Source organism: Tympanuchus pallidicinctus, unplaced genomic scaffold, assembly GCF_026119805.1.
Source record: "Tympanuchus pallidicinctus isolate F22 unplaced genomic scaffold, pur_lepc_1.0 scaffold5, whole genome shotgun sequence".
In the NCBI taxonomy this organism is placed as follows: domain Eukaryota; kingdom Metazoa; phylum Chordata; class Aves; order Galliformes; family Phasianidae; genus Tympanuchus; species Tympanuchus pallidicinctus.
In genome coordinates this window covers 50,345,828-50,373,278 of record NW_026294769.1, presented here as the reverse complement: position 1 = coordinate 50,373,278, position 27,451 = coordinate 50,345,828, and the positions used below count along the sequence as shown (strand labels likewise).

At 40.9% G+C, this 27,451-nt stretch overlaps 1 protein-coding gene and 2 long non-coding RNA genes across 4 annotated transcripts; 2 read left to right on the top strand and 1 right to left on the bottom strand.

Annotated features, from left to right (window-relative positions):
- Positions 1–948: 948 nt before the first annotated feature.
- Positions 949–16,681, top strand: LOC128090828 (uncharacterized). Its single transcript, XR_008211107.1, has 2 exons — positions 949–1,224; positions 13,037–16,681. It is a non-coding gene; the product is annotated as an uncharacterized LOC128090828 (long non-coding RNA).
- Positions 10,753–26,958, bottom strand: LOC128090827 (carbonic anhydrase 2). 2 transcript variants are annotated; one of them, XM_052703491.1, is made up of 7 exons: positions 26,815–26,958; positions 26,268–26,465; positions 15,935–16,053; positions 14,434–14,526; positions 13,627–13,689; positions 12,633–12,788; positions 10,753–11,582 (listed from the first exon to the last, which is right to left on the bottom strand). In XM_052703491.1, exons 1-7 carry the CDS (start codon positions 26,846–26,848, stop codon positions 11,463–11,465), a joined length of 783 nt encoding a protein of 260 aa, XP_052559451.1. In that variant the 5' UTR covers positions 26,849–26,958; the 3' UTR covers positions 10,753–11,462. The 2 variants fall into 2 exon arrangements, with proteins under 2 accessions (XP_052559451.1, XP_052559452.1); XM_052703492.1 differs by lacking the exons at positions 26,268–26,465; positions 26,815–26,958 and adding an exon at positions 18,205–19,613.
- Positions 16,693–18,324, top strand: LOC128090830 (uncharacterized). The gene is made up of 2 exons (XR_008211109.1): positions 16,693–17,417; positions 17,993–18,324. It is a non-coding gene; the product is annotated as an uncharacterized LOC128090830 (long non-coding RNA).
- Positions 26,959–27,451: the final 493 nt, after the last annotated feature.

Sequence of the window (27,451 nt, the reverse complement as noted above, 5' to 3'; positions counted from 1 at the left end):
TGGCACTGCTGCAGTTTATGGCCATGAGAAACAGCCCAGATTCTATGTGCAAAATAATCCCACAGAACTCGCAACTGAGGGAAGGACTACATAAAGGATCCTTGATGGAGATCTGGGAAGAACGTAGACAGACCGTACTTTGGCCATAGCATTTTATTTGGTGAAATTCCATTGCATCAAATCTCCACTGTGTTCCAGGTTTTGTTGTTAAATCTATTTTTATTAATCTGAAAAATGAAATAATCTCAAAGCCCAGGAGTAATCTCTTTAGTGTCTCACGTACACCTTCCATACTTCCAGATTTACTGAGAGAAAAAAAATACTTTCTTGTCCAGAATGCTCTCTTTCCTAGCTTTATCCTGCAGTGATTAATTACAGTTGAATTTCAGTCCCTTGGAACCAAGGATTTATAATAGAAATGCTGCAGAGTGTGCTACTTTTGACAACTCTGCATATCCAGCCTGGGCTTGTTGTCGCAGGTTTTGCTTACGTCTTAAAATGCCATGCAAGAACTGAAGCTGTTACGGATATTTTCAACCTTTCAAGACTGCGCAGATCTTGAGTCATAGTCTTCTCAAGGCTGGTGGTGTACACCGAACAGGCAGGAGGGAAGCTCTGTGCTGGCAAGCTGGCTGTGTGAGCGGAGGCTGCGTGAGCACTGCTACTGCCTGGCTCCAACCCAGGTTCTCGGCACTGTTTCAAAGGGCTGAGAGCCCTCATTCTCTCAGGCACCTCTCTGTTGCTCTCGCAATCAGTGTCTCATTTCTGACTCCTGCAATGTCAGAATAGTCTCATAGTTAATGTGTGACCCACAGGTTTTACTTCTGATTGTATAGTGCATGTCTTTGAAAATCACTTTTATTCCTGTGTTTGCTTTTATTTCCTCCATTGTTAGAGGCAGATAATAAGTTAGCTATTACAAACGCTTTGACATTTTCCACACTGCTGTCCACTCTAAAGAAACTTGGTTACTCGGAAAAACACAGCAAAACAGACAGGGGCATCAGTGCCCAAACCTTGATACAAGAGCAAGTTGCCATCCCCAGGCTGCTTTTCTCTACGTTGCTTCTTCATCATGCTGGGGGTAACTTGTCGCACACACTACCATTGCTGTTTTACAGCATTCAGGTTATCCCAGACACAGTGTTCCTGGGATAGGAAACATGAAATGGGACTCCATAATGAGAGCACATGGTAGGACTGGATCCCTACCACGAGAAGGAGGTAAGCAGTAGGAGGCTGTGGGAGCTGGGCAAGTGAAATTGCTGTGTGAGACCTGAAGGTGAGTACAGAGGGAGAAAGGGTGTTGAGAAAGGCCTGAGAAGTGTGAGTGACAGTTGCCTGCCTCACAAACAATTCTCTTCTCCGCTGGAATCTTGGCATACCCTCAGCTTCAAATGTGTCTCAGCAACTTTTCCTGCAAAATCAAAAGGGTGAGAGGGTCTGATACTTTGATGGGGTCACTGCTGGTTGTTTATGTCCTTTTCTTTCCCCTTAATGATATTTTGCAATGCTACCGACAGTCACAAATTATTTCCAACTTAAAAGCATCTCCTGAAAGGAAGCTGTATTTTCCCCTGTCTTAGGAGAAGACACTGTTGGGATTAAAACAAAAAAAGAAAAAAGAAAAAAAAAAAAAAAGAAATTTCCTAAATCTCTGTGCTTGATTAGATTTCTTTCTTTGCATTTACTTGTACATTATAAGTATTCTTTAATTGGGGTGTTCAGAACAATGTAGGTCGAAATCATATTATTTGTTGGCAGGTATCACTGAGAACACATACTAATGCAAATAGGATCCTGGGCTCCATCAGGAGGGGGGTGGTCAGCAGGGAGAGGGAGGTGATTGTCCCTCTCTACTCGGCTCTTGTGAGGCCCCATCTGGAGTACTGTGTCCAGGTGTGGAGCCCTCAGTACAAGAAAGACATAGAGATCTTGGAAAGGGTCCAGAGGAGGGCGACTAAGATGATCAGGGGGCTGGAGCACCTCCCCTATGAGGACAGGCTGAGGGAGTTGGGCTTGTTCAGCCTGGAGAAGAGAAGGCTGCGGGGTGACCTCATTGCAGCCTATCAATACCTGAAGGGAACCTACACCCAGGAGGGGAGTAAACTCTTCAGAAGGGCTGACAACAGCAGGACTAGGGGAAATGGATCCAAGTTGAAGGAGGGAAGATTTAGGTTGGATGTTAGGGGGAAGTTCTTCACAAGGAGAGTGGTTAGGCTCTGGAACGGGCTGCCCAGGGAGGTTGTGGATGCCCCGTCCTTGGACGTGTTCAAGGCCAGGTTGGACGTGGTCCTGGGCAACCTGATCTGAATGTGTACGTTTGGTGGCCCTGCTAGGCAGGGGGGTTGGAACTGCATGATCCTTGAGGTCCCTTCCAACCCGGGTGATTCTGTGATTCTGTGATTCTGTAATGACTCAGAAGGGCATAAAAATTTGTCTACAATGCTCTGCAGAAATAACTTTTCATCAGTTTTCCTTCTTCTCTCATTATTTTCTAGGCTCAGCTTACACGGTAGCATAAGTTTTAACAAAGTACCAGATTTTCTTACTTGGCAGAACAGGAAGACAATGGGTTTTGAAACTGAATGAAAGAAGTGTAGTAACTTCTTCAAATACCCATAATTAGCCAGGTCACAAGACATGCATACGGCAGGTACCTATTTCTGTCAAAGCCCCGTTCCCTTAAACTTATGTTCTTAAAGTTATTCCTGAATCATTCATTAAATGCAGATTAGACTTGCTGTCTTACCTAATCAAGATTGCAGGCTGTGAATTTCTTAAGAATCTAGCATCATTAGCTCTTCAGTCACTGAAAGGCAATATCTAGGAGGGATGACTCTCTGTGACGGAACTGCTCGTTACTTGGTTCCCCATCCTTCTTGGGCAATTAGCTTCATTTGAGTCCTTGGAACATCCTTTAATAAAGCTTTTTTTTCTTTTTTTCTTTTTTTTTTCTCCTAAAGGAAATAGTGTGGCTTCTGAAATGCAGGGGATTTTTGCTATAGGAGACATATGACCCAGTTTTAGATATTTCCCTGTCTAATATTAGTAGTGAACACTTCAGAAGGTCTTGTTTTAATCGAAGTACAAAGGACTGAAGATAAAGCAACTACTAACTAAATACAAAACATATTTTTCTTCACTTGTGTGGATAATTCATTTTCCAGTGATAAGTTGTTTACTGGTTTCTTATTTCTTGTTTCACCTGATGTAGGGAGCTTGCTTTGGCAGGGGGCTTGGACTCGATGTCTGGAGGTCCCTTCCAACCCCTACATTCTGTGATTCTGTGATTTCATATTTTTTCTAAAACAAATGATCTCAGGATGACAAAAATAAATACTTTTCCAAAGATTTATGTTACTGAAAGTATAATACACAGAATGAAAAAGGGCTTTTCTTTCTCGTGAATTGGGCCTGATATTTATCATATAGACATATACACTGTGGTAGATAGACACGAGGTCCAGAGTCCAATAAAAAATCATTCATTATGTTGTTATTATATACAGAGTTGCTATTAACGAACATAAATATTCCTCAGAATGAAAATGAACTCAGTGTTCTATAAGCTTAGAATTTTTTTCTGTTTGTTGCTTTTCTTTCTGAAAGACAAATATTTTTCACAGTTTCTCTGCCTTAAACCTGGCTGCTTAGTGCTTGGAAAACCCTCTGAGAAATAAAAAATGGATTTTCATGTGGGAATGATCGGACATTTCCATTTACCAGGGGACTTGACAAGGATTAGATAACTAGATGGAAATAAGAGCTTTATTCAACATAAATCAAGAGCTGGATCCTGCACATCACTTAGGAACGTGAACAGCCCACTGTCCCAGCTCACTCCTGTCAGACAGAAGCCATCTCTGGATCAATGAATGGAGAGATTTCATCTACACTAGTTTTACCACATTACCTGTTAGACTGTGAGTTTGGAAGATATTTGCAAGCCTAAGCTCTTGTATGGAGGTTGAGGCCATGCAGATGTCATCTGATAACCATATCTTCATTGGTAACCTCTCTATTAACTCTACAGGGAACTGGCAGCCTTGAAAAGCAGGTGCACTCCTCATGGCTTTCTTGTTCTTTAGCCCCTACTGTGGCTGTAAAGTTAAAGCAAGCACCTGGAGTTCAAGCCATGAAAACAGCTCTCCATGCATCTGCTATGGCAATGGGAGCAATGCAGTGCTCATTTCATGTTCATGTCTTTAGGGAGCACTCTGTGAACCTATAGTTCCTAAAAGTGATTCCTACATCCTATCGCCTTCCAACTGCTCTTCAGAATAATTTTGTAGCCTGAAATCCAAAGGAAAAAAACATCCAAACATTCAGGTATTCAATCTTCTAACTCTACTCCTCAGGTCTTTCTCATGCAGTGACTGTGACAAGACAACGTAGTTCTGATTAATGGATGGAATTATTTGTCACTGATAAATCACATCAGAGGTTTCAGCTTTTCTATATTTCTTCTTCTATGTGTTCTTTATCCCTTGATAAAGTGATGAGTTCTTCTCCAGAGACAGAGAACACTAGGATATGCAGAGCAGAACATGATGCGTGGGAAGTCACTCCAGGAACATTTTGCTCATTCCAGGATTCCTGCATTTTATAAGTTTCATCATTCACTGAAAGTTTTTATATGTCTCTAAAATTATTTTAAATGTCTTGGTTTCCAAATGCTGTCTGGATATGGTTTTTATTACTAGTCAGAGTAGAGAGTCTGGAGTCTGGTGCACTTCTACAGAGAGTAGGAGGAAAAGATGTTTACCACCCTCATTTATCTGCAAAATGCTGTCCTTTCAAATCTCTCCCAAAAACACATCCTGAGTAAGGATGATTTTTCTTTCAAGTTTCAATTTTCAATTTTTTTTACTGTAAAATGCTGTTCCTGATTTCTTTAGTATTTGTTTTCCTTCTATGAGCATGTTTATCAATGAATCTAAACCAACAAAAGATATGATGAGTGCAAGTATTTAGATGTCTTTCAATTTTAATTTGGATTCAAAGAATGCATTTCTTAGGAGAGGCATTTGAAATTTATATCATTCTTTATTGTGCCTTTTTGAAAGAATACAATAAAGTGGTGAAGAGATGCATCATCCAAATTGCATCATGCATACCATCCCATTAAATTGTCTTATGTTCTTTCTGTATCAAGTTCAAGTCACTTTGTTCAGGACTAATTTAGGGAGATGAAAGAGGATGTTCTTTCCCAACTTTGCGTAATCACAAAAGTATTTTGATACTACACAGTTTTGTAAAAACAGGGTCTTCAGCTATCCTTGCTGCTTAGCTTTGGTAAGGAGACTCCACTGCCACAGTCCTTCCCTGATGGGAAGAGTCAACCAGCCTCTATTTTCCTCCACATTTGGGGTGGCACATGAGCAGCAAAGAGGAGCCTTGACCAGTCTAGTGTCCCACTTCTTCCACTGGTGTGCCCTATAGGTAGATTCTTCCCACATTACTCTCAGCTAACCTTTTGGACTCGACCTTTAGCTGGTTATGGTCTGTAAGAAGCATTCAAGAGAGGGTCTATCTGTGCTTTCTGCTAAAGCTGCCAGCCTTGGCATCTCTATCACGCCTTTCAGAGCCACCTTTCATGCTACCTATTTCCATCATCATTGTCCCTGTTGGTACCAAGTCCCACACAAATTATTTTTAATTTGATTCTGGGACTTCACTGAGATAATGTGGATGGTATCGTGCAGCAAATTTTCCACGTCTTTGAACAACGACTGAAGTTGCAAGACTCATTAAAACCTGCCCTTCAAAGAAAATACTAATATCCACCTGTTTCTTACACACTGCCTGCATGCCTTTCTTTGTTTTAGGGTGTGAGTTCAAAAGGGAAGAGACCACTTCTTCTCATACATATACACAATGCCTACACAGTGCAACATTATGAAAATAGTGCTCATATACTGCCTTTTTCAAAATACCCTAAGGATATATTTGTATTGTTTAATACGCTGCAGCACAATGGTGGTCTTGCTGATTTAAATTGACTCTCTTCTGGAATTAGGAATAACACTGCTACACCATGTTAGCACTGAGCTCTGCTTGAGCAAACCAAAGTGGCATCAAAGCAGCATGGACGCCCTTCAACACATTACCATTATACTGAAAGAAGGAGGTAGTTAAAAATAGATTAAAAATATATCAAACACGCAGCGTAAGCAACTGCCGCCAGGTTCTGCCTGTGCAAGATGCTGTGTTTTGGAAGAGGGAAGTGGCTGATCTTAGAGGGTCCACGGGAATTCTTCAATAATGCAACTGCCTGTACTTTACATCACTGCTTGTTTCTGTGATATTAGACTTGGCACAGCTGTTGCTTACAGGGTTTTTCTTTGGGTTAGGGTTAGAAAATCCTAAAGCTGTCATTTTGTGAGTGATACTCTTCTATAAACTATTTGGACTTCTATAAATATTGCAGACTCCATGCAGGGCATTATTATCTAATCTCCCAGGGAATGTCTCTAATCACAGTCTACCCGCCCATGTCAATCTAGGACAAATCCAACCCTTAGAAATAGCAGTGGAGAAATCATAAAATGTTCTAACACATGGGGTTGGCAGACAAGTGCGAGACAAGATCACAAACTGTGCAAAATGAACAGTTTGCAACGGAACATGCTTCCCTCTTTCCTCCATCAAAGAGGTATCTTATGGCTTCAAATCAACACATGAACCTTTTTTTTTTTTTTTTCCTTTTTTCTTCTAAGTAAATTTCCCTTTAATCAGAGCTATCTGCCTTACAGTAACACAATTAGCTACATGGGACAAAATATCAGCTTCTGGTCTATGATGTAAGTAGTCTCCTTTTCATTATAGATACATGAACAATTTCCCAGTTTTCATAGGTCTGACTGTTATGTTCGAATGGTTGTTAAGTCTGCTGTGAAACAGCTCCAAAGCCTAATTATAACTTTTTAATATAAGTCAATAATAAGGGAAAATAAAGGTCAGGAAGAGCTGGATGGTGCCCGTCACACTTATCTTCTTCAACTCATCATTCTGGAAATGGATAATGAATGCTAGGGAAATAACTTTCTTCATCTCTGAGTCAGCCTCAGCATATATGTCTTCCTTGAAAACACCACCCATTGAGCTAGAGTCCAAATGCAAAGTCTGAACTTGTGAGCAGCCCACACATTGTCTTATGCTGGAGAAGATTTTTGAGAGGATTTTGGGGAAGTTCTCAAAGATTATCCACTTTAAAACAAAAGAGAAATGAAAAGTGTTCCCTGGTGGACCACACAGGTGTATTATAAACACTAGCTTGCATTGCTTAGTTCAACACAGAAGAAATACTTCATATTCAGCAAACATACAGCATTGGCAACGTTCCAGGTAAATAAGCTCATGAAAACAAGATGATAAATATATAGCTGATTTTGGTTGTTTTTGCCATTGCTTACTACTTAGGGAGCAACCTTGAAGCATGACAAATTTGATTAGAACAAATGGGAACATGGAAGCACATTTTCAAAACGATTTGGTTGCCTTCATGCAAATCAGACTCTCTTTCTACCCTCACTTTCCTTCAAAAAACACTCTTAGTATTCCTACCCCGGTGAGCTGATTTTTGGTGTAATACAAAGGTATCACATGACAGACATGACTGACAAACACAATCCACTACGATGATAGATAGTTACAGAAATTGAGTTGTCCATTCTTTCACTCAAGACATGCCTATTTTCTTGCAGATCACTTTAGAAAACAACTACAGAGGTCTCATTCTTTGTGCATGATTCACCACATTGGCCTAGAGAAGCTACCTTACAAGCCTTGTAAGAAGCAGGTTTTTTTGCAGCAGTAACTCCCTATAACAGCACCCATCTTGAACTCGGTCAGTTGTGTAATGTGACTGAGTTGTTCCACAGGCATCTGTGTACACATGCCCATGACCTACAGTCTCTTCTGCTCCACATCACTTCAGGTTAATTTCTTATGAGTCCTAGAGGAAGGCCCATTCCAGAAGGATTTTGAAGAAAAACATGGTTACTGCTGTTATTGCTTTGCTGTATGTATTGGAAAAAAAAAAACAAAAACACCTTCTGGGGAATTCCAACCCATATCAGAGAGAATGTAACACAGTGAACTGTTACTGTATGGAGACAAGGATTACCAATTTTCACTTAAACATTAAGTCAGAAGCAGATTAACACTATATCATTTAGGAGGTATCCAAGCATTGATACTGGAATTCCAACTGGGACAGGAATACTTGGATGCATAGCACTATAATAGCTAAAAGTGTGGGTGGATGCTGAGCCGCAGTCTATTTACCTATACCACATCTGACTAAAGCTGTCATTGCATAAATATCAGGGCAAGCTGCACAGTACTGCTTCTCATGACAATCCAATGGTACAATAACTGTTGTACGGCTTAATGCTCTCTCTCACTGACCTGAAGAGACCCTATACAAGCATTCCTGGGCTGTAAATTCATGCTGTGGGTTATTTTAGGTAGCTTGTTCAGTTACTCTACATGTAGATGCTCATTCTCTCCCTTGGCTGGGATGAGCTGACCTCCACAAGTGGCCACACAGTAGAGTTGTCTATGTTTCCAACAACAAAAACCTATTATGTCTAATGATGTGCTTCTCCATGCTCCAACTTGAATTTTGACACTTCTGAGCAGCTGAATGTACTCCTTGAAGTTCATTGCAGATGGACTCAGTGAGGTTGATCTCTTTCCTTCTGCAGGTGCTGACCATATGCTCAGAACACACCTATGTTACTGGACCACATACTAAACATTATCAGAGAATGATGAGAATTACTTTTTCCTCAGTTGCTCAGCATAAGCAATAGGGACCTCTTCCGGATGGATTTTTAGACTTATTGTCTCCAGGATACAGTCCTGGACACAAAGTCGAGAAGAGCCTTCCTTAGTTTTGCCTTTGGTAAGCCAGCATGCACATGAGATCTTCATGGACCATAGGAAGAGAGCAAAAATTGGAGTGGATGAAAAAATGCAAAAATACGTAACATCCTAACATAGTGGTCTCTGTCAAAAATGGAAGAGAGGGCTGATTCAAGTTAAAGTCTCATTTTTGGGGTATGGAATATGATTTTTTTTTTAAAATTGCAGCAGTAGTTAGAACTTCATGGACACTTCCAGTTTTTACCCTAGCCTTTAGGCAGAAGTTCACATTGTTTGTCACTGACCAGCCTGGTGAGAACACCACCTTTCAGAACATCCTATTACCTGATGGCTAGGATGTCACAGTTGCCAAGGCATGGTGTTCTCACATTTTAATTTTGAGAATGCCATAACATGCAGTTGTTATGCAGCGAGCAGGGTTGCCACCTTTGAAAGCAAGTTCTAACACACGTGCAAAATTCTAGGAATAAAGATAATGTTTGTGACAGCAAACAAGCACTTTGCTGCAGTTTCAGTGAAACTTTCTGAAACAACTGGGTCATAAGCCTCAAAGTCTCCATCCGTAGAGACAGAGACTGTTCAAGCAGTGGTTGGACCAGATGGCCTCCAGATGCTCCTTTCAACCTCAGCCACCCTGTGATTCTGTGAGATGTTTCCTGCCAGCTTAAAGCTTCAGAAGCTTTAAACCAGAATGTGTTGGATCTGTAATTCTAATTTGTAGAGGTGTAACATCCCCTGCAATTTTGAAGCCTGTAAATATGGTACTCAGAACTGTGAGCAACAGTCAGAAAGGTCAATCAACACAAAAAACCCTGAATTATTCAACACAGTTGTAGGAAGAGAGTACTGCCAGAGTACTCCATTCAGAAAAGCTGAAATTGGAACAAATGACATATGGTGAAGGAAGGTTATCCTTTGGTTTTCTTCTTTATGTTTGCTTTGCAGTTTTGTTTGGTTGTTTGTTTTTGAGTTGCATTTCATAGAGGAAATTTACTAGAATGTTCTGAAGATCTGTGGATGCAATCTTAGAAGGCCTCATTCTCATCTCACTTCAAGATCAAAGATGCTTCGGGATCTAGCCTACCCAGCTGACATTTTATAAATTACAGTGATCCCTGATGCAGTAGGAAGCTCATCAATGCATTGTCTTAAAACCTAGTAAGAGAATCCAAACAGATGAGAAATTTGAAAATGGCTTTCCTCCCAGCACCAGAGAGCCTGGGAAGGAGAGATCCCGTAAGTATTGCTTGGATCCTGTGTGTAGAACAGATTTATATTTAGGTATCTATTATGAATGAGCTCGTGACAAACACGAAATCAGACAGTAGTATTACGGAATCTATCCTCTGCTCTACAATTTTTCTGTTGAAAACTCTTGTATTGAAATTATTCATATGATATGGTGCAGTGAGGCTAAACATCAAACTCCGGGGACACAGTCTTGAAAGGATTTGTTCTTGTTGGAGAAACAGATTGCATAAGTGTTCTGCATAAAGATAAGGCACTTTGTTTTGGGGCTGTCACATAAGGGCAACGTTAACGCGACCAGTTTGGGAGAAGCTTGTTCAACAGAATGAATGTTGTTCAGAATTCTTGCAAGGGGATCTTTTATTATGCAATTAACTTCAGTGACAATTTGCAAGGATCGCTCAGAACCAATTTTTTCTTCTGCAGTCTAGCAGAGAGCAACTTAAGAAATTTTCTTCTAATACATTGTATCATTTTGCATTAATCTCTCCAGTGTCATTAATACTCGCTCCTTATATGCTAACTATTTATTAATATTGCTTAGTATGCAATGATGTGAACAGAGTAGCAACTATTTTCCTGAATTAAACAACAACTTGGAAGCAAAAATATAAGTATAGATTTATTAGAGAAGTTATCTAAAATACAATTTTATTTCCCCCTTAAATTAGAGCATATATTATTTCAGTGAAAAGATACTTTGTACTCTGTGGTAACAATTTTAAAAGATAATACTTAATTTAGAACATTTTTAATTAAAAAAATCCAACACACTACCATGAAGGTTGTTGACAGTATGGGTAAAAATGTAAAATGGTCTTCAAAATATTTACATGTCAGTTTCTTAACAGCTAAGACTAATTCTCAGTATTCAATTTTACTTTTCCTTCTCAATATACTTTTTTTTTCCTATACTATACCTATATTTTGTATTCCTGTGCTTTTGACAAAGCTTCAAGTTATCATTAGTTATATGTACTATCACACCAGTGGATGAGGTTTCTTAGAATGGCTTATTTTGCTATCACCATATGCTCTCCCAAACAGCCAATATATTGTCTGTCACAACAAAATGTCAGACACAGCAAGTCATCAAAATGCACACAGCCCCCCCCTCAGCTCCACACATTAAGAACCCCTTCCTGTTTGGCCAAGAGCCTTTCACATTTCATTAGCTGGCATTTTAGATATAGAATGAAAGAGAGAGCGAATATGGGAGACAAGATGTTGCCAGGACACACATGGCAAAGGTTTGATTTGTGCTTAGCAAAAAGGGTTCCTCACATAAACAGCAGTTTCTATCACACACATCGCTGAGGTTACTGGAAGGAAGCTCTGACTTCCCTGCTCTTCAGAGGCTGGCATGGGCGCCAGTTGTCCACCATGCGGCACACCGGCTCATTCTCAGCACTGAAGCAAAGGCCACGGAGTTTGCACATCTGTGGGAAAAGGCACAACCATCCTCAAATGCATACTCACTGCAACAGGACTATCTGAATTACACATCACCCCAAACTACAAGGCTCAACTAAACCTTTCACCAGCACCAGATCTAGAGAAACATCTAGGCATGGTTCTAGTATGGGCGCCATACTAAAAATTAAATAAAAGGGATTTAAGAGTTTGAAGGGTAAACTAAAACCCTTCAGGACTAGTTTATATTTATAGGTTCAAGATTTATTTGTATCTTCTGAGCATGCAGTTGCAAACCTCAGGATAGAATCTTGCTTCTTTATAATTTCATTAATGGATGGTGCAGAAACCTTGGGCCAGGACTGATTTAGTCTGAATGAACTCCTTCTCACTAGGAAGGTTCCATCCTCCTCAAGCTGCACAACACAAAATGGGACTCTTCTTAGATAAATGACTTCTGGAATCTGCAAGTTTTCTCTCTTCCGAACAAGGCAGTTAGGATTGTTACAGTTATGCATGGGAGTTCCCAGTCTATTCTGTGATGAACAGTCCTTGTAACATGGGGTCTGCATATTCTGGAAATGCTCTAAGATCTCAAAAATAAACAAATCAGCCACAGGTTTACAGTATACTACTGCAGATACAGAATGCTCTTCTGATATGTGATAAACCTGCTATTTTCAGGGCAACTACACACAGATAGGTGACTTGTGCATGTGCAGCAAACAAGTTGATGCTCGCAGTACATGCTAGCATCTTTCTAGCATCATTTTTCTACACATGCAAGTAGTCTTTTCATGCATTCCACTTTTTTTTTTTTTTAAAAAAAAAAAAAACAACACAGCAGCTCCAACTTGATTAAATTTTTAAACTCTTCACATTGCTTGGACTTCGTCCAAATGGAGGACGATCTTTCATTTTACATCAACCTCCAATTCCACATAAAGAAGAAGAGCTTGCCAGAAAAAAGCAACCACTTCAGATTCATATTTCTATGCAACATTAGCAATTGCAAGGATCACTTGGAAGACTGAATCAAAGCAATCAATACAACTGGCACTATCTCAGAGAGCTACCTGCTCAGAGCTGACAGTGATGGGTTCTTTCAGAACATGCCAGATCACACATTCATTCAGTGGTGGAGTGGTCAGGGAGCCAGGGTATGTCCAATAGTCTCTGCATGCAGGCAGCAGTCCAGTAGGGTCAAAGTTTGTGAAAGAAGCTTGTTTCCCCTGCAATAAAGAAAGTAGGCAGACTATTGTTAAGGAAGTGACAACATACAACCACTGGGCTTGTCACACTGAAGTCTTCCACAGAAGCTCTGTATTTGGAGGAAGGGAGAAACTGAGTTGGGCATAAATGGTTAGTACCACTTATGGTACAGGCATTATGTACATTCAGCACTATATTCCTTATTTTTTAGGACAGTTAAGACATTTCAGCATTTCAAATGTTGAATTTATGGGCTTTTCCTTTACAGATATGACTTGATCTTGCCTGAAGGAACAGAAAGATTTCAGATTCAGTGTACACTGGGAATACGGAAACTGAGAGACTTGTTGCCCAATGAAGTAAATGGCAACATCCATTTATGTCAAATGGAGACTGATGACAAAGGCAACAGGGAAGTCTCATTCTTTATCTTTTCCATCCATGGATCTTGTTGGCAAAGGCCTTTACCCTCTATTGTGGTACTTAATTACTAAATAAATCTCTGGTTTCCAATTACTCAGCACATTAAGATTCCATATATGCTTTATACAGTATTTAAAATACAGAAGGCTAACTTTTTCCCCTGTTTTTAACCTGATCAAACTTCTTATCTGGAAGATGATTCTTACCTTACAGGTTTCAATGCAGCTGAAAGACAAATAGATGTAGTTGTCTAGATACAAATTACCTGCCCTCTAACCTAACTTACTTTGAACATCCTTGGCTTTAATGATTACAGAAGCATTTGTGCTGATTGTATGGTTTTACTCTCATACACAGAGTGGACATGAAAGTAGTAAAGAATCTACTTTCTAGACCAAACGGTTTTGTCTGGTGGCATTCAACACAGAATATTACCTTGGTTTGAATGGAGTTCAGAGCATCAACAACTTTCTGTATTTCAGGTTTGGCATTCCCTACCTGTAACACAAACAGCATGAAAAGAACTTAATGGAGCAGTTTTGTGACACCTTAGTTTTCTGTTAGAATTCTCAAGGACACATTTTGTAGCACATTTTCATAGCACCAGTTCATTACATAACAGGAATATTAAACAGAACTGACTGCAACTGTCTCTCTAAAAATCAAACCAGTTGACAGCACAAATAGGTCAGCTGAGGACACTGGTCAGAACAAAACTGTTATTTCAATTTACAGCATATGGATTTATTTTTGGATTTGAGCTGCTATTTCTTCATAGAAGCCACCCTCCTAATAGAAGACCAGAACAGAGTACACACAGTTGGAATACAATCATCTTTTTCAAGAGCTGTGAAGACAATTTGGCTGATATGAAATGCTCTGGACATTTAACAGTAGCAGGGGAATTAAAATAGTTGTTAATTAGGCTGGTCTTACTATAGATTCATATATATATATGACTTGGTCAGTAATGCAGATCATTTCACTGTCCAAGTCACAGCAGTGCCACTATGATAGAGGCAAGCGTGCTGCTGTAGGGTCATCACAGTGACATATGACAGCCATACTCTACTATGAGTGTACAGTTTTTGTATGTACAGAAAATCAAGAACCTGGAACATTTGTTCTGGGTTTATGGGATAAAAAATAACACTGCTTCATCCTGTTTTGGGCTCCTTGCACATAGTGGAACACAGTGAACATACTATACTAACGCAAATAATATAAAGAAGTTCAACTAACCTTCATGAAGATGCCTACCACAGCCAAACCATCAGGATGCTTCACAGCTTCAGCAAATTTGCCATATTTTACATTCCAGTGAACAATATGAAGCTAGGAACAAGAAAACATGGAGGACTGTGAAAATTATATTCCATCCATAATATTTTACAAATGAGGATGCAGGGAAGTAATTTATTAAACATTAAGAGCAGATGGCGTTTTACTGCTGAGATTTAAAACTTTTGTGTACAGTTAAGAATTTGTTACATTATTCATTAACTCTGAAGTTTCATTTATGCAAAGAGATTTCTGTCATGCATTTTATTTTGCTTCTGACTCTTGGTCCCAGATGAATTTTAGATGCAAACTGGGCTGCATCTTCCTGCTTTCAGTCTGGTAAAACTCCTCTTATTTTTACAATGAGTTTTGCTTACACAAAGTCCGCAGGATTTTGACACAGTATTTCTAATATAGCCAGGTATTCACGAGTTTTTAATCAACACAAATACATGGTCCTACAGTGTAACAACAGAGAAGACATTAAATACAGTTCTGACCTCCACTCTAAACAAAAACAGAAAACAACAACAAAAATCCAGAAAAAAAAAAAAACACACCAATGAAGCCTTTTCAGGGAAAGCCTTTGAAAAAGACATCACAAGAGTATCGAGGCCACTTCAGCGAGGATGCTCCTTTATTTTTTATTTCAATGTTATTTAGTTCATATGGCTGATTCCCAATATCTGCAACTCACGCTGAACAAGTAATTATGGTTTTGTCAACAGATGTGAGGCAATGGCAGGATTTTTTCTGGATGTGCCTAAAGTAAATCCTATCTCACGAAAAAGCAAAGCTGATAAATTTGTGGGCCCATTCAAACTGCAGCCACATTCAGTCAATGCCTGCATTAATGGAAGGTTTAAAAAGGTATTTCACAGCAGTCATTCGTTTCTAATCTCTGTATTACCTTTGGAGACCTTACTGCTCTCTTCAAATACCTGAAAGGTGACTGCAATGAGAGCAGGGTTGGGTTAACCTTTTCTCACTGGTGACAGGTGGGTGACAGGATTAGGGGAAATGGCCTCAAGTTGTACCAGGGTAAGTTTAGGTTGGATATCAGGAAAAACTTCTTTAAAGAAATGGTAGTTAAGCACTGGAATAGGCTCCCCAGGGAGGTGGTTGAGTCACCATCCCTGGACATGTTTAAAAATCGTTTGGACGTGGTTCTCAGGGACATGATTCAGCAGAGGGTTGTTAGTTAGGGTAGTATGGTAAGGTTGTGGTTGGACTAGATGATCTTTAAGGTCTTTTCCAACCTGAGCAAGTCTATGATTCTATGATTTGCAAAGGGCTGATCCTAATGTGGCACTGCACCAAAATCTTCTATGGTAATCCCCACAGTCTCTTGCCACTTGAAGGTTTGTAGAGCTATTGCTATCACAATGGAAGGTGGAAAAAAAAAAAAAAAATCAAAGTACTCATTAGACACACAAGACTGGAAAGGCAAAGCATATCCTACCTCAGCATCATACTTCACGCCATCCACAGTGTGCTCAGAGCCCTGGCCCTCACAGGAGCCCCAGTGAATGTGAAACTGCACCAACCTGTAGATTCCATCCAGTGCTCCTCCTTGCAGCACTGCAAAGCAAAGAGCTTCCATTAGCACCTGCCAAAACATTTGCTATCAAGTCTCACTTCAGACTGGAATAGCCACTCAAGTCTCCCAAGTGAATTAATTTATTGCTCTGCATGCTGTCGTGCTACTCCAGACTGTCTTCAATGGTACACTGCTGCAAAAAGCCCAAGTCAGTATTGAACATATAAAACCATAAGTGAATTTACAGTGAATGTCATCAGCAATTAAGCATGCTATTATTACAGGTGACGAGGGAAGAGTTAAGGATGTAACTTTTCTGTCACCAAGTAAATAAAGTTCAAAAAAAAAAGACTAGGCCTGCATAAGGTTATTCTGAGAAAGTACACCTGAAGACCAAATCATATTTTACTTAGTATCGTACTCTATCTCCTCATTTGGGGCAGTTTATCCATTAAGGCAAATCCTGTGGTGAATTTGATCAAGTAAAACACTTTTGACTCCAGATTAAACACAAATATTTGGCTGTGGACAGATGCTAGCTGGGCACAGCACAAGGCATTGCAAAGATCCAGCTCTGCTTATCCCAGCTTTTTCTCTCCAGTAATGAGCATAAGAAAATGGTGGTGAGAACAGCAATGCTGCAGAAGCCCTTTTTTTTTTTTTTTTTTTTTTTTAAAGTTTGGTTTGGACATGGGGCATTAACTTACGCTTCCCACTATCTGACATTATCCCTGTGATGTGACTGATTTAAGAGAGCCCAGTCACACATTCAATTACACAGGAGTAAGCTCCCCTACTCTGCTTGTTAGCTTTAACTTTGTACTTATTCTGTGACCAATCACCATTACAACATGCAGGATCAAGCCCAATTACTGAGAGATGCTGAAGGCACTGACTATCTCCTCCAGCACAACATAAAGCATGGAACAATAACAAACAGTTCTGTTCAGTGGAACTATATATCTAAGTCACTAAGGCAAGGTTTTACACAGATTTGTATTTTTTTCCTAAGTGTCTCAAATTCACTATTTAATCCTTGAGGTGCTAATATTTAAAAATCAGAAATATTTTTAAAATATCATTCGAAATGCTATAATCTTACAGATCTATTTCTGTGTATAGGTGCATAATATATATATATAAAGTGACAGAAGAGTGTTGACATGAGGTGTTAGACATACATCGGCTCTGTGCACGTGCCACAAACAAAATGATTCTGTGGAGTGAAGAAGATGCTTGCCTCTTGGTCCGCAGTAAGTCTCAACATGGAACTATCACATGTGCAGGTTTGAAAATATAAACCAAACGCAAAGTGGAAAAGGTAACTGTTCAGATTTCTTCTGATTATACCAAAAGCATGGACAAACATAGCTGTGGATACTTGGAAATGGAAGAACTCAAAGAGGTGAGCATTTGACTAAACAACTGGAATACATGAAATTTAGATGAAAGATGTATGAAACACATTAGTTTCCACTTGTGTGCATTACACATGCAGAATTTGGTTCAATAGACAAACAGCGTTTGCCCAGAGCTCCTTCTCTGGCAAATAATTTTAGAAGTCTGCCAACACATACTTCTGTTTGAAAACTGTGAATATATGTTCCACTGTAGTCTTACCAATTTCACTGTACGTTGCCATCAGAGCAAGGCTTACCCTGCCTATTGCCAAACTGTGTGATACAAAGAGGAATGGCTGTTTGAAATCATTGAATAGGCACTTATTTTACTCTACTCCTCTATTTCTACATGTTCTAACTGCCAAGGAGCACAACTGTTTCAAGCACAGTACTACAAATTGGAACAAGTTTTTTTCAGAATGGTTATTGAAAATGTGCGCTAGCTCCATTTTAAAATGTAATTAGGTGCTACATCTTTACTGATGCAAAATCATTTAATCCACACAATAACATGTTTCATTTAAAAACGATGCCATGGAGTTTCAGTTCCTTTGGCTAATAGACTTGCTGCTTGTTGCAGATACAAATGGACCATGGTCTCACCATTCCCGAACTTCAGAAGCACTAGCATAGCACAGGTTAATCTGCCGTTATTAATCAATGGAAAGCATGCTGAAGAGCAGAACCATGCAATATTCTCAAATCCATTTGCAGTGTTATTTCTACACAAAGTTTACTATAGCTTCATAAAACTCAAAAGATGCACAAAATCTCTTTGCAGTTTTTGCTTACTTTTCTCACTCTGTGGTTCTCAAATCCAGCACTAGCTTATTTTGTCTCACAGCAGAGCATTCAAAGAAAGTAATAATTAGATTAGTGTGAATGAATACAAATTCAACAGTCTTAGTTACACATCAGGCCTTCTTGTTCTAGCTTCCATTAAGCAGTTATTTTTCCTTAATATTTTCCAGACTTTCCAAAGAAGTAAAATTTAAAACATAAACGTGAAGATACTGGAACTTCTTTTCTTCAGTATAAAAGTTTTTTTGTTTGTTTGTTTTCAACCATGAGTATGGCTTTTGTAAAGCAAAAACTCCTGGAGCATCAGAGCAACATTTCCACTAGGAACTTCCCCACCCTGTCCATGCGACACAAACATCAGTTCAGGCCCCATTTAAAACAGAAGCCCAGCTCTTTTCTTTTTTTTGAGGGATGGGAATACTCTGATCCATATTTGATCACCTCAGCATTAGCTCTCTTACTTTTGAGTTCAGTATTACTCTAACCCAGGAAATACAGACGTAGCTCTGTCCCTTTTCGTTATATAGCATAGCTTCAGATGAGAGTGAAGATAGTACTGGGCAGCTTGGAAAACACATGACTTTCTCATAGATTTTTCACTCTCAATCTACATCAATAAACTGGCCTCCACAGACATGTAGAAATCCAAGAGGAAGCAACTTGGAAATGCAGATTTTCTTCTATTTGACAGTCATTTGAAATATTGCAGTGAGACAGATTTGGAGCCATTTTGCTTAGATTAAGAAACTGTGACTGTTCTCAACCTTCTACCACTTACTGAACAAGTTACACTACTAATATCCAGCACTTATACTGCACTGTTGTTACATGACCTCAGAACATTTTCTAAATTAGGTGAAAATAAGTACTAGCAGAGCTAATTTGGAAAGCTAAATAACCACACAAACGGTTCTACTATTAATGTCTATGGGATTTCTGGGATAAAGAAGGTGAACTATCTTTGTCTCCGTTGCGTGCTCATGGGATATTTGGAAATGCACAGAAACCCAGGACAGCTGCTCATTCAGGCCACCACACAGCCTCACTGCTGTTTCCAGAGGCAATCACTGGGCAGTTACTTTTCCCATGCAGAATAGGACAGCTTTACAGGAAGTTTTGTGAACTACTTCATATTTTTCTTCAGGAAGTGGCAGCAGCCACTAAGTTAGCTAAATTAGGCAGGAATATCATAGTTCCCTGCATAAGGATGTAACAGGGCATGAGACTAATAAATCTCACTGCAGCAATAAACTTGTCAAAGAAGTAATCAAAATGGCTGAACTATAAGGTTGCTTCCTGAGACAGAATGAATTTCTTCCTGTTATACAGATCAGTGTGATAAGAAAACACCACTCTTAAAGCTCATAATTATGAGACAAAGCTGAATGAAAAAATGCTCTTTGAATGGAAATCACTGGAGATGAAACAATGGGCCCACTGCAGCACGATGGATGTCAAGAGCTCAAAGTAGAAAAAGTAGTTCTAACTAAGATACCACCAAGCTAAAACGTAACAGGACAGTTCAGCATACAGCTCTGAGCACAGCTCAAAGCACAGATTGCTTTGGCATAAAAAAAAAAAGCCATGATTTTCTGTCTGCCTCCAGTAGACATGTGCATGCATTTAGCATTACAGATATGTGCACGTAATGTACATATTGTGCAACTATTTGTAATGTTAATGTTGTATAGGCATTTGTGTATGCACAGATATCTATATGCTAGAAAATAGGCCCTGCAGAGATAAAGCAGAAAAACATCTCAAGCACCATGTACTATTAATGGCATGAAAAGGCTCTTATGAGTATGCTCAGGGATTAGCCTTGTGTTCTTATGCAAGAATGGACTTCCCCATCTGACAGTCTGAAGGGTTCAGTTGAGGTGAGCTGTCACTTCTGTGAAACATGGAGTACAGAATATTACATTTTGCGAGATGTTTCCTTCTTTATGTTATCTCTTTCAAACATTCCTCCTAGGACACTATATCATGACAAGCAGGAGAGTAAGACAGGATGCAAGCATATGATATAGAGATCACACTTGCAGAAAACATCTGTAATGAGCTTCACCAGAAGAACCTACGTAATTGGTATCTCATAAGAAAAAAAAGCCCTGCTGTGACCTTGCTAGGGGGCTAGCCTGATAAGGTAGCAAGGATGTTCCAGAGAGATAGGCCAGAATTAAACAAGTGCCAAACTGCACCACATCTGCATACGTGTGTATCAGCAGCTGCTCAGTGATTTCAATTCAGCCCTGCTGAACTACTTGGCACAGACTGGGCAGCAGCCAGACAAGGCTCTGACCTGCTTAACCATCCTAAGTCATTCAGGTTCACGTCTTTCCTTGTCAGCCCTTCAGGTCATTTGTTTGTTGGAATCATGTAGACATCTAAGTGGGAATGCTGTATGCATGTAAATGTCAGTGTACCTGTACAGACAAAAACATCCACTAGCCACTAAGAGTAAATTAAGGGGAAGTGGCAAGAGAAGTGGCTATTTAAAAGAACAAAATACACTATAAACTATTTATAGATGCAGCTGGGGAGTATTAAACACTTGAAAATTTGGCATTACGTTATGAACACTTTGTCCATGTGATATACTGTCCCTAGTACAAGAAAGGCACTATTCATTTCACATGGTGAAACCCATTGCTCTGAGGATTAGAAGAATTTTTTTATGTATCATAAGGCACTATAGGGAATCCCTGATCAGCATTCAGTCTTCACCTTTCAACCCACATAATTTGACAATGACTTCCAAAGCACTGAGTTGGAACCATTAAGATTCTCTTAAGAGTAACAATTGGCTTCATTTCTGACAGGTGTAACTATAACACTAACCTCAGAGGTTGCTTACAGTACTGGAAATTATGCATTGGACATGGTGCTCATACAACTGAGATATAAGTAAGGTGTGCGAAGTGAAGGAAGGTGCGAATGTGGCCTCTAGGCACTCAACACTCAGCACCCTTTCACTTATGAAGGTAAGTGATCAAATTGGTTGGGAAGAATAGTCAAGGTGCAGTCTAGCACTATGAAAAATTTCTTCTTAAGATGCAATGCAGCCAAGTGGCTCTTAACTCAGCTGGTAACAGTTAACTAGAGTTTCTCTTGGTTTTGTACTAAAATATGCCTCTAGAGAGAGAATCTGGAAGAGCAGAAGGAAGTCAGCAGGATTCTTACATGCACAAGCCATGACAAGTTTCTGCCTAGAAGTTGCGCATGTAAATAAATAAACAGAAAGAGATAAATGAAGTAAGCTGGTTAAAGTCAGGAAGGGCACTTTTGAGCTCTGTAAAGAAATGAAGGCCTGAATTAAGCAGAATTTATCTCAAGCCCTATCATTTTCCTTCCTACTGCCTTGAAGCACTACACTCAAACCACCATCTTGCTTAGACTTTGCAGCTTCTACTGATACCAGCTGAACAGCAAAGTTACTCAGTGATCACATGCTCTGGGACCTCTGACTTTCAGGTCAGGCAGAGCACAGAAATACTTGTGACATATAAGCAGGTGTCTGAACACAGTCCCCTGGAGCCATAAGTAATCAGTTCCATACAGATGGGTTATGACACTGCATAGCCCATACTGTACTGCAGAGCTTCAAGCTGTGACTGTATACCAATAACCTCCAATATTACTCTGGTGTAGCTAATGTTACATGCACAGAGCAGGGAAGCCTAAAAATAGATACCTGGCAGAGACTTTGCGTAAAAGCTTTGCCTTAAAGGCAGCAGATCTGCACATTTCTTCCTCAGTTTACCTGCTGGGTAAAAGAGAACAACGGCACAACTTCCAGTGTAACCCACTGCCAACCACACACTGCTAATGCAACAACTATTGCATTACTGTTGGCAACAAATACAATAAAACAGATCAGTCTGTTTACAGAGTCAGAATTCAAGACAGTTGAAGGATCTTCATTAATATTTCCCATTGCAGAACTGAGTGATCAGTTATGACTGCTGAAAGTCTCCCAAGGAATGCTAGTCCCACAGTCAACAAAATACTTTCATCTCACAGGTCTCCTCATAATTGTAAAGTTCCATCATGACTGAATTTCTATAAAAATGTCAAATTTACTTGAGAGCCTCTGCTGGACTTCAGTATCTCCAGCACAGCAGCAAGGAAAGAAGAGGAAACGAGACTCATTCACATGCAGAAGTGACTAGCATATTTAGTGAGGTCTTTACAGGCTTACACCAGAGTTACTATTCACTTCTGGCAGGTTTTACAGCTAAAATATCTTTATTTGTTATGAAATAATTAATAGCTGACTTTGACAAACGTGTTCAGAGAACACAGAATACAGTGCTCACTGGTACGAGCACTTCCCATTTGAATGTCAAGTTGTAGGTCAACTCCAAAAAGTTTTCCACAGAACTTAAAATGAAAATAAAGTGTATATTACAAAATTGTCTTTCATGCTTTTGAGGCTTACTTGAGCACAGTCACTTCCTGTGGTTTTAGAGCTTTGAGAAGTTGGCAGTTGTTTCCAACTTTTGAAGTATATGACAATACACGTTTCCTTATGGCAGACTACAGTATGATTATGAAGGTATCCTGAATGAGCTACACAGCTCTCAGTTGCTATAAAATTCCTAGAATAAGGTGCACTCTAATAGGTCAGGGGTTATCAGCACCAATGGCTTGACATGTGCCCCAATAGACAACGGAGGATAAACCTAAAGCTGTATTTCTATTCCTGGTGACACTTATACCATATAGAGGTTTTGCTTCTACTTCAGGTTATAACAATTTAAACACAAATGTGTATAAATACTTGCATTTTCACACCTGCTACAAGACAGCGGACATAAGAATTCAAAAAACTAGAACAGAAGAAAAGAAACTAAGGAACAACTGAAGGCACAATTCATTATTTGTTTTCTATATGTTTGAGAAAACATTCCAAAAAAAAAGGGAAAGAAAACAAGATAGAATACAATAATTTATCTAAGAGAAAGTAATGTAATTTCAGCAAATAAAAGCATTTAGAAAGAGGCAATTCCAAGCTGCCAACTTACTTCCATGCATCCGTTCTACCAGCTAGCAACTGTGAAACAGAAAGGGAACAGACTTCAGGAACCAACTGCAGCTTTAGAAGGGGAATACCACAGCTGTCACATAACCCAAGTAATTCTAAGGCTGTGCTAGGAGAACTGAAATAGAAGGTTTGCACATAATTGCTTAGGAATAGAGGTGTTCTTTTTTTTTTTTTTTTTTTTTTTAAAAGCATGCTTAGTAACATCTATATTAACAAAAAAGAAGAGCAAAGTCAAGTGTCACTAAAGTGATCACAATAATTTTAACAGCATTGTAAGGGAAAATTGCATAGGTCATTGGGATGGTTAATTAGAAACTAAGCCAAGTGTTACATCTATAGAGCTTCACCTATTAGTAAAAAGATCTTTTAAAAGGACAGAAAAGAGAAAAATAACCTCTTCTGAATGGGATATTATCTTAAGAAATGCTATTTTTTACCCTTTAAATTCCAAGTTTTTCCACCGATACAGAGAGGAGCTCCTGTGCACACATATAACAAATAGACAAAAAAACCTAAGATTTGGGGGACAATCCTGCCCATAGCAGGGGATTGAAGCCAAGTAATTGTCCAACCCAGGCTATTCTGTGAAAGTATTCTATATCAAAATTTATTTTAATATTCAGTATCCTTCTGAATTGAAATTAGTAACTGCTTTCAGAGACCTCTATCCAAACTCATTTTAGCTTTCTGACCTGTCTTCACTCTGCACTTTTTATTACAATAACTAATTCTGCACACCTTGAGAGCAGAAGTCATAAAATATTCCAAACCGCTGCATCATTCATCATATGCCTGAATATTCTTAATGAATGGATCTACACCTTTGTGTGCTATTACTCATGTGTTGAACATTATTCACAAATAATGATCTTATTGCTTCATTTTACGCCTACTGACACAGATAATTCCTTACTGCAATGGGACAGCTCACGGAAACAAGCACTGCAGCCTGGGAGGAATATTCACAAGATTTTATCCCCATATTTTCTGTAACACAGAACGTCACAATCTCTCCTTGTGACTGCTGTCTAACCAGGAATTTATGAGATTATTATACTGTTAGTCTCAAAATTCAAGAACAGGAATGAATCAAGCACAGACAAGTCAAAGACAGCTTTATTTTCCGCAAAGAAAGTAGGTTACTCAGTTAGCTGCATACAAATGAAGCCACTATGAGTGCTGCCAGGTAGATTTTGGGCACTGTAATTTTCAATAGTAAGCGTGATATTGAAGGATCTGCCCTTACATGGACTCACAGAGAGCTGTTTAGTGCTTTTTTTTCCTGAACACTCATCAGTTTGTGATTCACTGACAGAACCACTGAGAGCATTCCCACTTGCATCTTCTGCCCTCCCACTCTGAGAGCAGTGTCACTGCCTATCTGTCACAAGATCCCCACCACAGATGTTCTGGTTCTGCACTGACTTCTCAGAAGGAGCATTCTTCCTATAGGTGTTTCTTTTTATTCTTTTATGTTACTGCCATTTTTCCCTCCCATGTTGTCAGACACAAACTAGTTTTTTCAGTCCTCCCCGACTTACGCACACAGAGTAACCTCACAGTAGCTGTGTTATGCTGTGAGGACCCAGAGCTTCTTCCTTGGGCTCAGTGAGAGCCGACTCAGACAGACCTGGTGAATGAAAATGGAATCCCTTCCTTGTGCTTTTACGTATGGGACTTATCCCTCCTAACATTGCTCAAACATACACACTTCAACTCTGGCTCCTCAGTGCTTGAGAGTAATAAACACTAAGAACTCAGAAGACCTTTTTCCCTTTTTTTTTTTTTTTTTTTTTCATCCTTTCTTAAGCTATACAGATATGAATACAGAAGTTCAGAATAAATTACACATAGGCTTATATGCACCTATGCAGCTGTGAACCACTTAGCTGACCCACTAGCACTATTCAGCATAAAGATCACAACTGAAATACAGATTCTCAGTGCAGCATTGTCTAATATACCTTGGTATAATACTATCTACAAAAAAAAAAAATTTTTTTTTTTGGGTAGGCATGATTTGTTTCCAGTACCATTCCCTAAGTGACAGTGCTAAGGAAATGCTCAGTGAAACAGGGCACTTGCTCACACAAGTTAAATCAGACAGTGTCTTGAGAATGCAGTGACTTACAGTGAGTCTGGTTTTGCTCTCCAAATTAAAAATAGAGACACACTCACTGCAGCAAGGTGATTTCTGCAAACCCAGCCAAGGGAAAAACTACAACTAAGGAAACCTGCAGAACCCTCCTCGCAGCCGTGCCTTAGATTCCCTTTGAACACCAATGGGGCCATTCCTTCCAGCAGGGTTACTGTGGGGTTTGCAAGACACAGTGCTGAACCTCACTGCACAGCACAGTGAGCTGTGGGACATGGTGGGCCAGCTGCCTGCCTGCAAAACTTGTGGGAATGAACTGGATATATGTTGTCTGTATCTAGAAAGCCTTCAAGTCAAGAAACATCAGGGATTCCTGTTTAAGTTACAGAAGAACAAAGAGGTATTTCCTAATCATCCCTCTGTTTCTGTACTAACCTGGGAGCATACTGGCTTCAGAAATATGAAATAATATTTTGGTAACCAAAGAAACTATTTCCAAACTATTTCTGCTCCATGTTGGTAACTGTAATCCTCTGTTATTCTACAGCCCATTTCCTCCAGCGGTGCCTTTTGCCTCCTCATTAACCATTTGTTTGGTAGCTTATGATGAGCTACACCTAGAGCTGTTCCTATAATCCACCTTTTTTTGTTCTTCCCCTTTCCCATTCAAGCATATACCCAAATCCTCCCCAATTAACTGCAAAGGAAAAGTTCACTTCTATAGAGTTCAGAGTAAGGCAGAACAGGCAGCCATAGCACTCTTCTAAGAGAAGTCCAATTTTCCAAAATATATGTATTTTTAATAATAATAATAAAAAAAGAAATCCTGCAGCTTCAGTTGATGCTTAGCATTAAAAGCAGCGTTAGCGACAGCATCGCACTCTGCCCTTACACACACTCGGATGCGCTCACCTGACTTGTCAGAGGAGTCGTCGAACTCCACGTTGAAGGAGTGCCCGTTGTTGACGATGGCTTTGGCCGTGCCGGCATCGTAGCTGAAGTTGAGGGGCTTCAGCGCTGGGTCGTAGCGGGCGGCCTTGGTGCTGATGGCGATGGGCGACTGGCGCTCCCCATTGGCGATGGGAAAGTGCTCGTGCCAGTGCGCGGGTCCTGCAAGAAAACGCGGGGCGGCTCAGGGCTCGGGGGTCAGAGGTACCGCTCTGCGGAGCGCGACGTCCCCGCGGCACCTGTACGGCCGTTTGGAAAACCCGTTGGGGAGCGAGGCGGGGGCAGTTCCCCACATGAGGGGAACGCGGCCGGGTTCCACCGGGGCGCCCTCTGCCCCATCCCCGCGTGTCGGAACGCAGAGGATGCTCGGCGCGCCGCTCAGGCGCAGGTGGCATCTCAAGGTTACAGCGGCAAAACCGTAGCGCCTCCGAGCTCAAGGAACGGCAGAGCCGCAGCGCTGCTTCCCGGGGCGGCCGGCAAGCAAAGGCGTCCCGCCGTGCCCCACACTCACCGTTGTGGCTGTCGTACCCCCAGTGATGGGACATGGTGCACCCACCCGGCTCCGTCGGCTATCTCAACGCCGTAGCCTCGGCGGGCTCTCAGGGGCTTTTATAGGCTCCCGCGAACTCCATGCCCTTCTCCGCGGCCGAAGGAAGGGGTGGGGAGCGCGGGCGGGGGCGGAGGGAGACTTCGCTCGGGGGCGGAGAGAGAGAAGTCCGCTTATAACCCGCGATCCTCCCGCCGCTGAGCCGCGCCGGGCCCGGCCGGGCACCAAACGGTTCGCAGCGCCCCCGGCAGGGGTGAGAGGCGGCCGTGTCCCGCGCCGCATCGCGCCCGCGCCGCGTCGGGCCGTTATTGCGCGGGCTCCTGCCCGTGCCGCGCCGCGCGGTGCTGCGACCTTGGGCCGGGGCAGCGGCGGCGGAGCGGGGCGCGTGTGTGCGAGCGCGTCCGGGGGCGAGCGGGGTGCGCGGGCGGCGTGCCGCTGCTGCGCCCTACTGGGGGCCGCGGGAACGGCTCCGTGCGCGGGGCACGGCACGGCACGGCCGGGCCGGGCCGGCGGAGCGCGGAGGGCGTGGGATCGCTCCCCGTGCGTGCCGCTTTTGGAAGGGATTAGCAAGGGATTTGGAGGCGCGGATCAAACCGCTTAG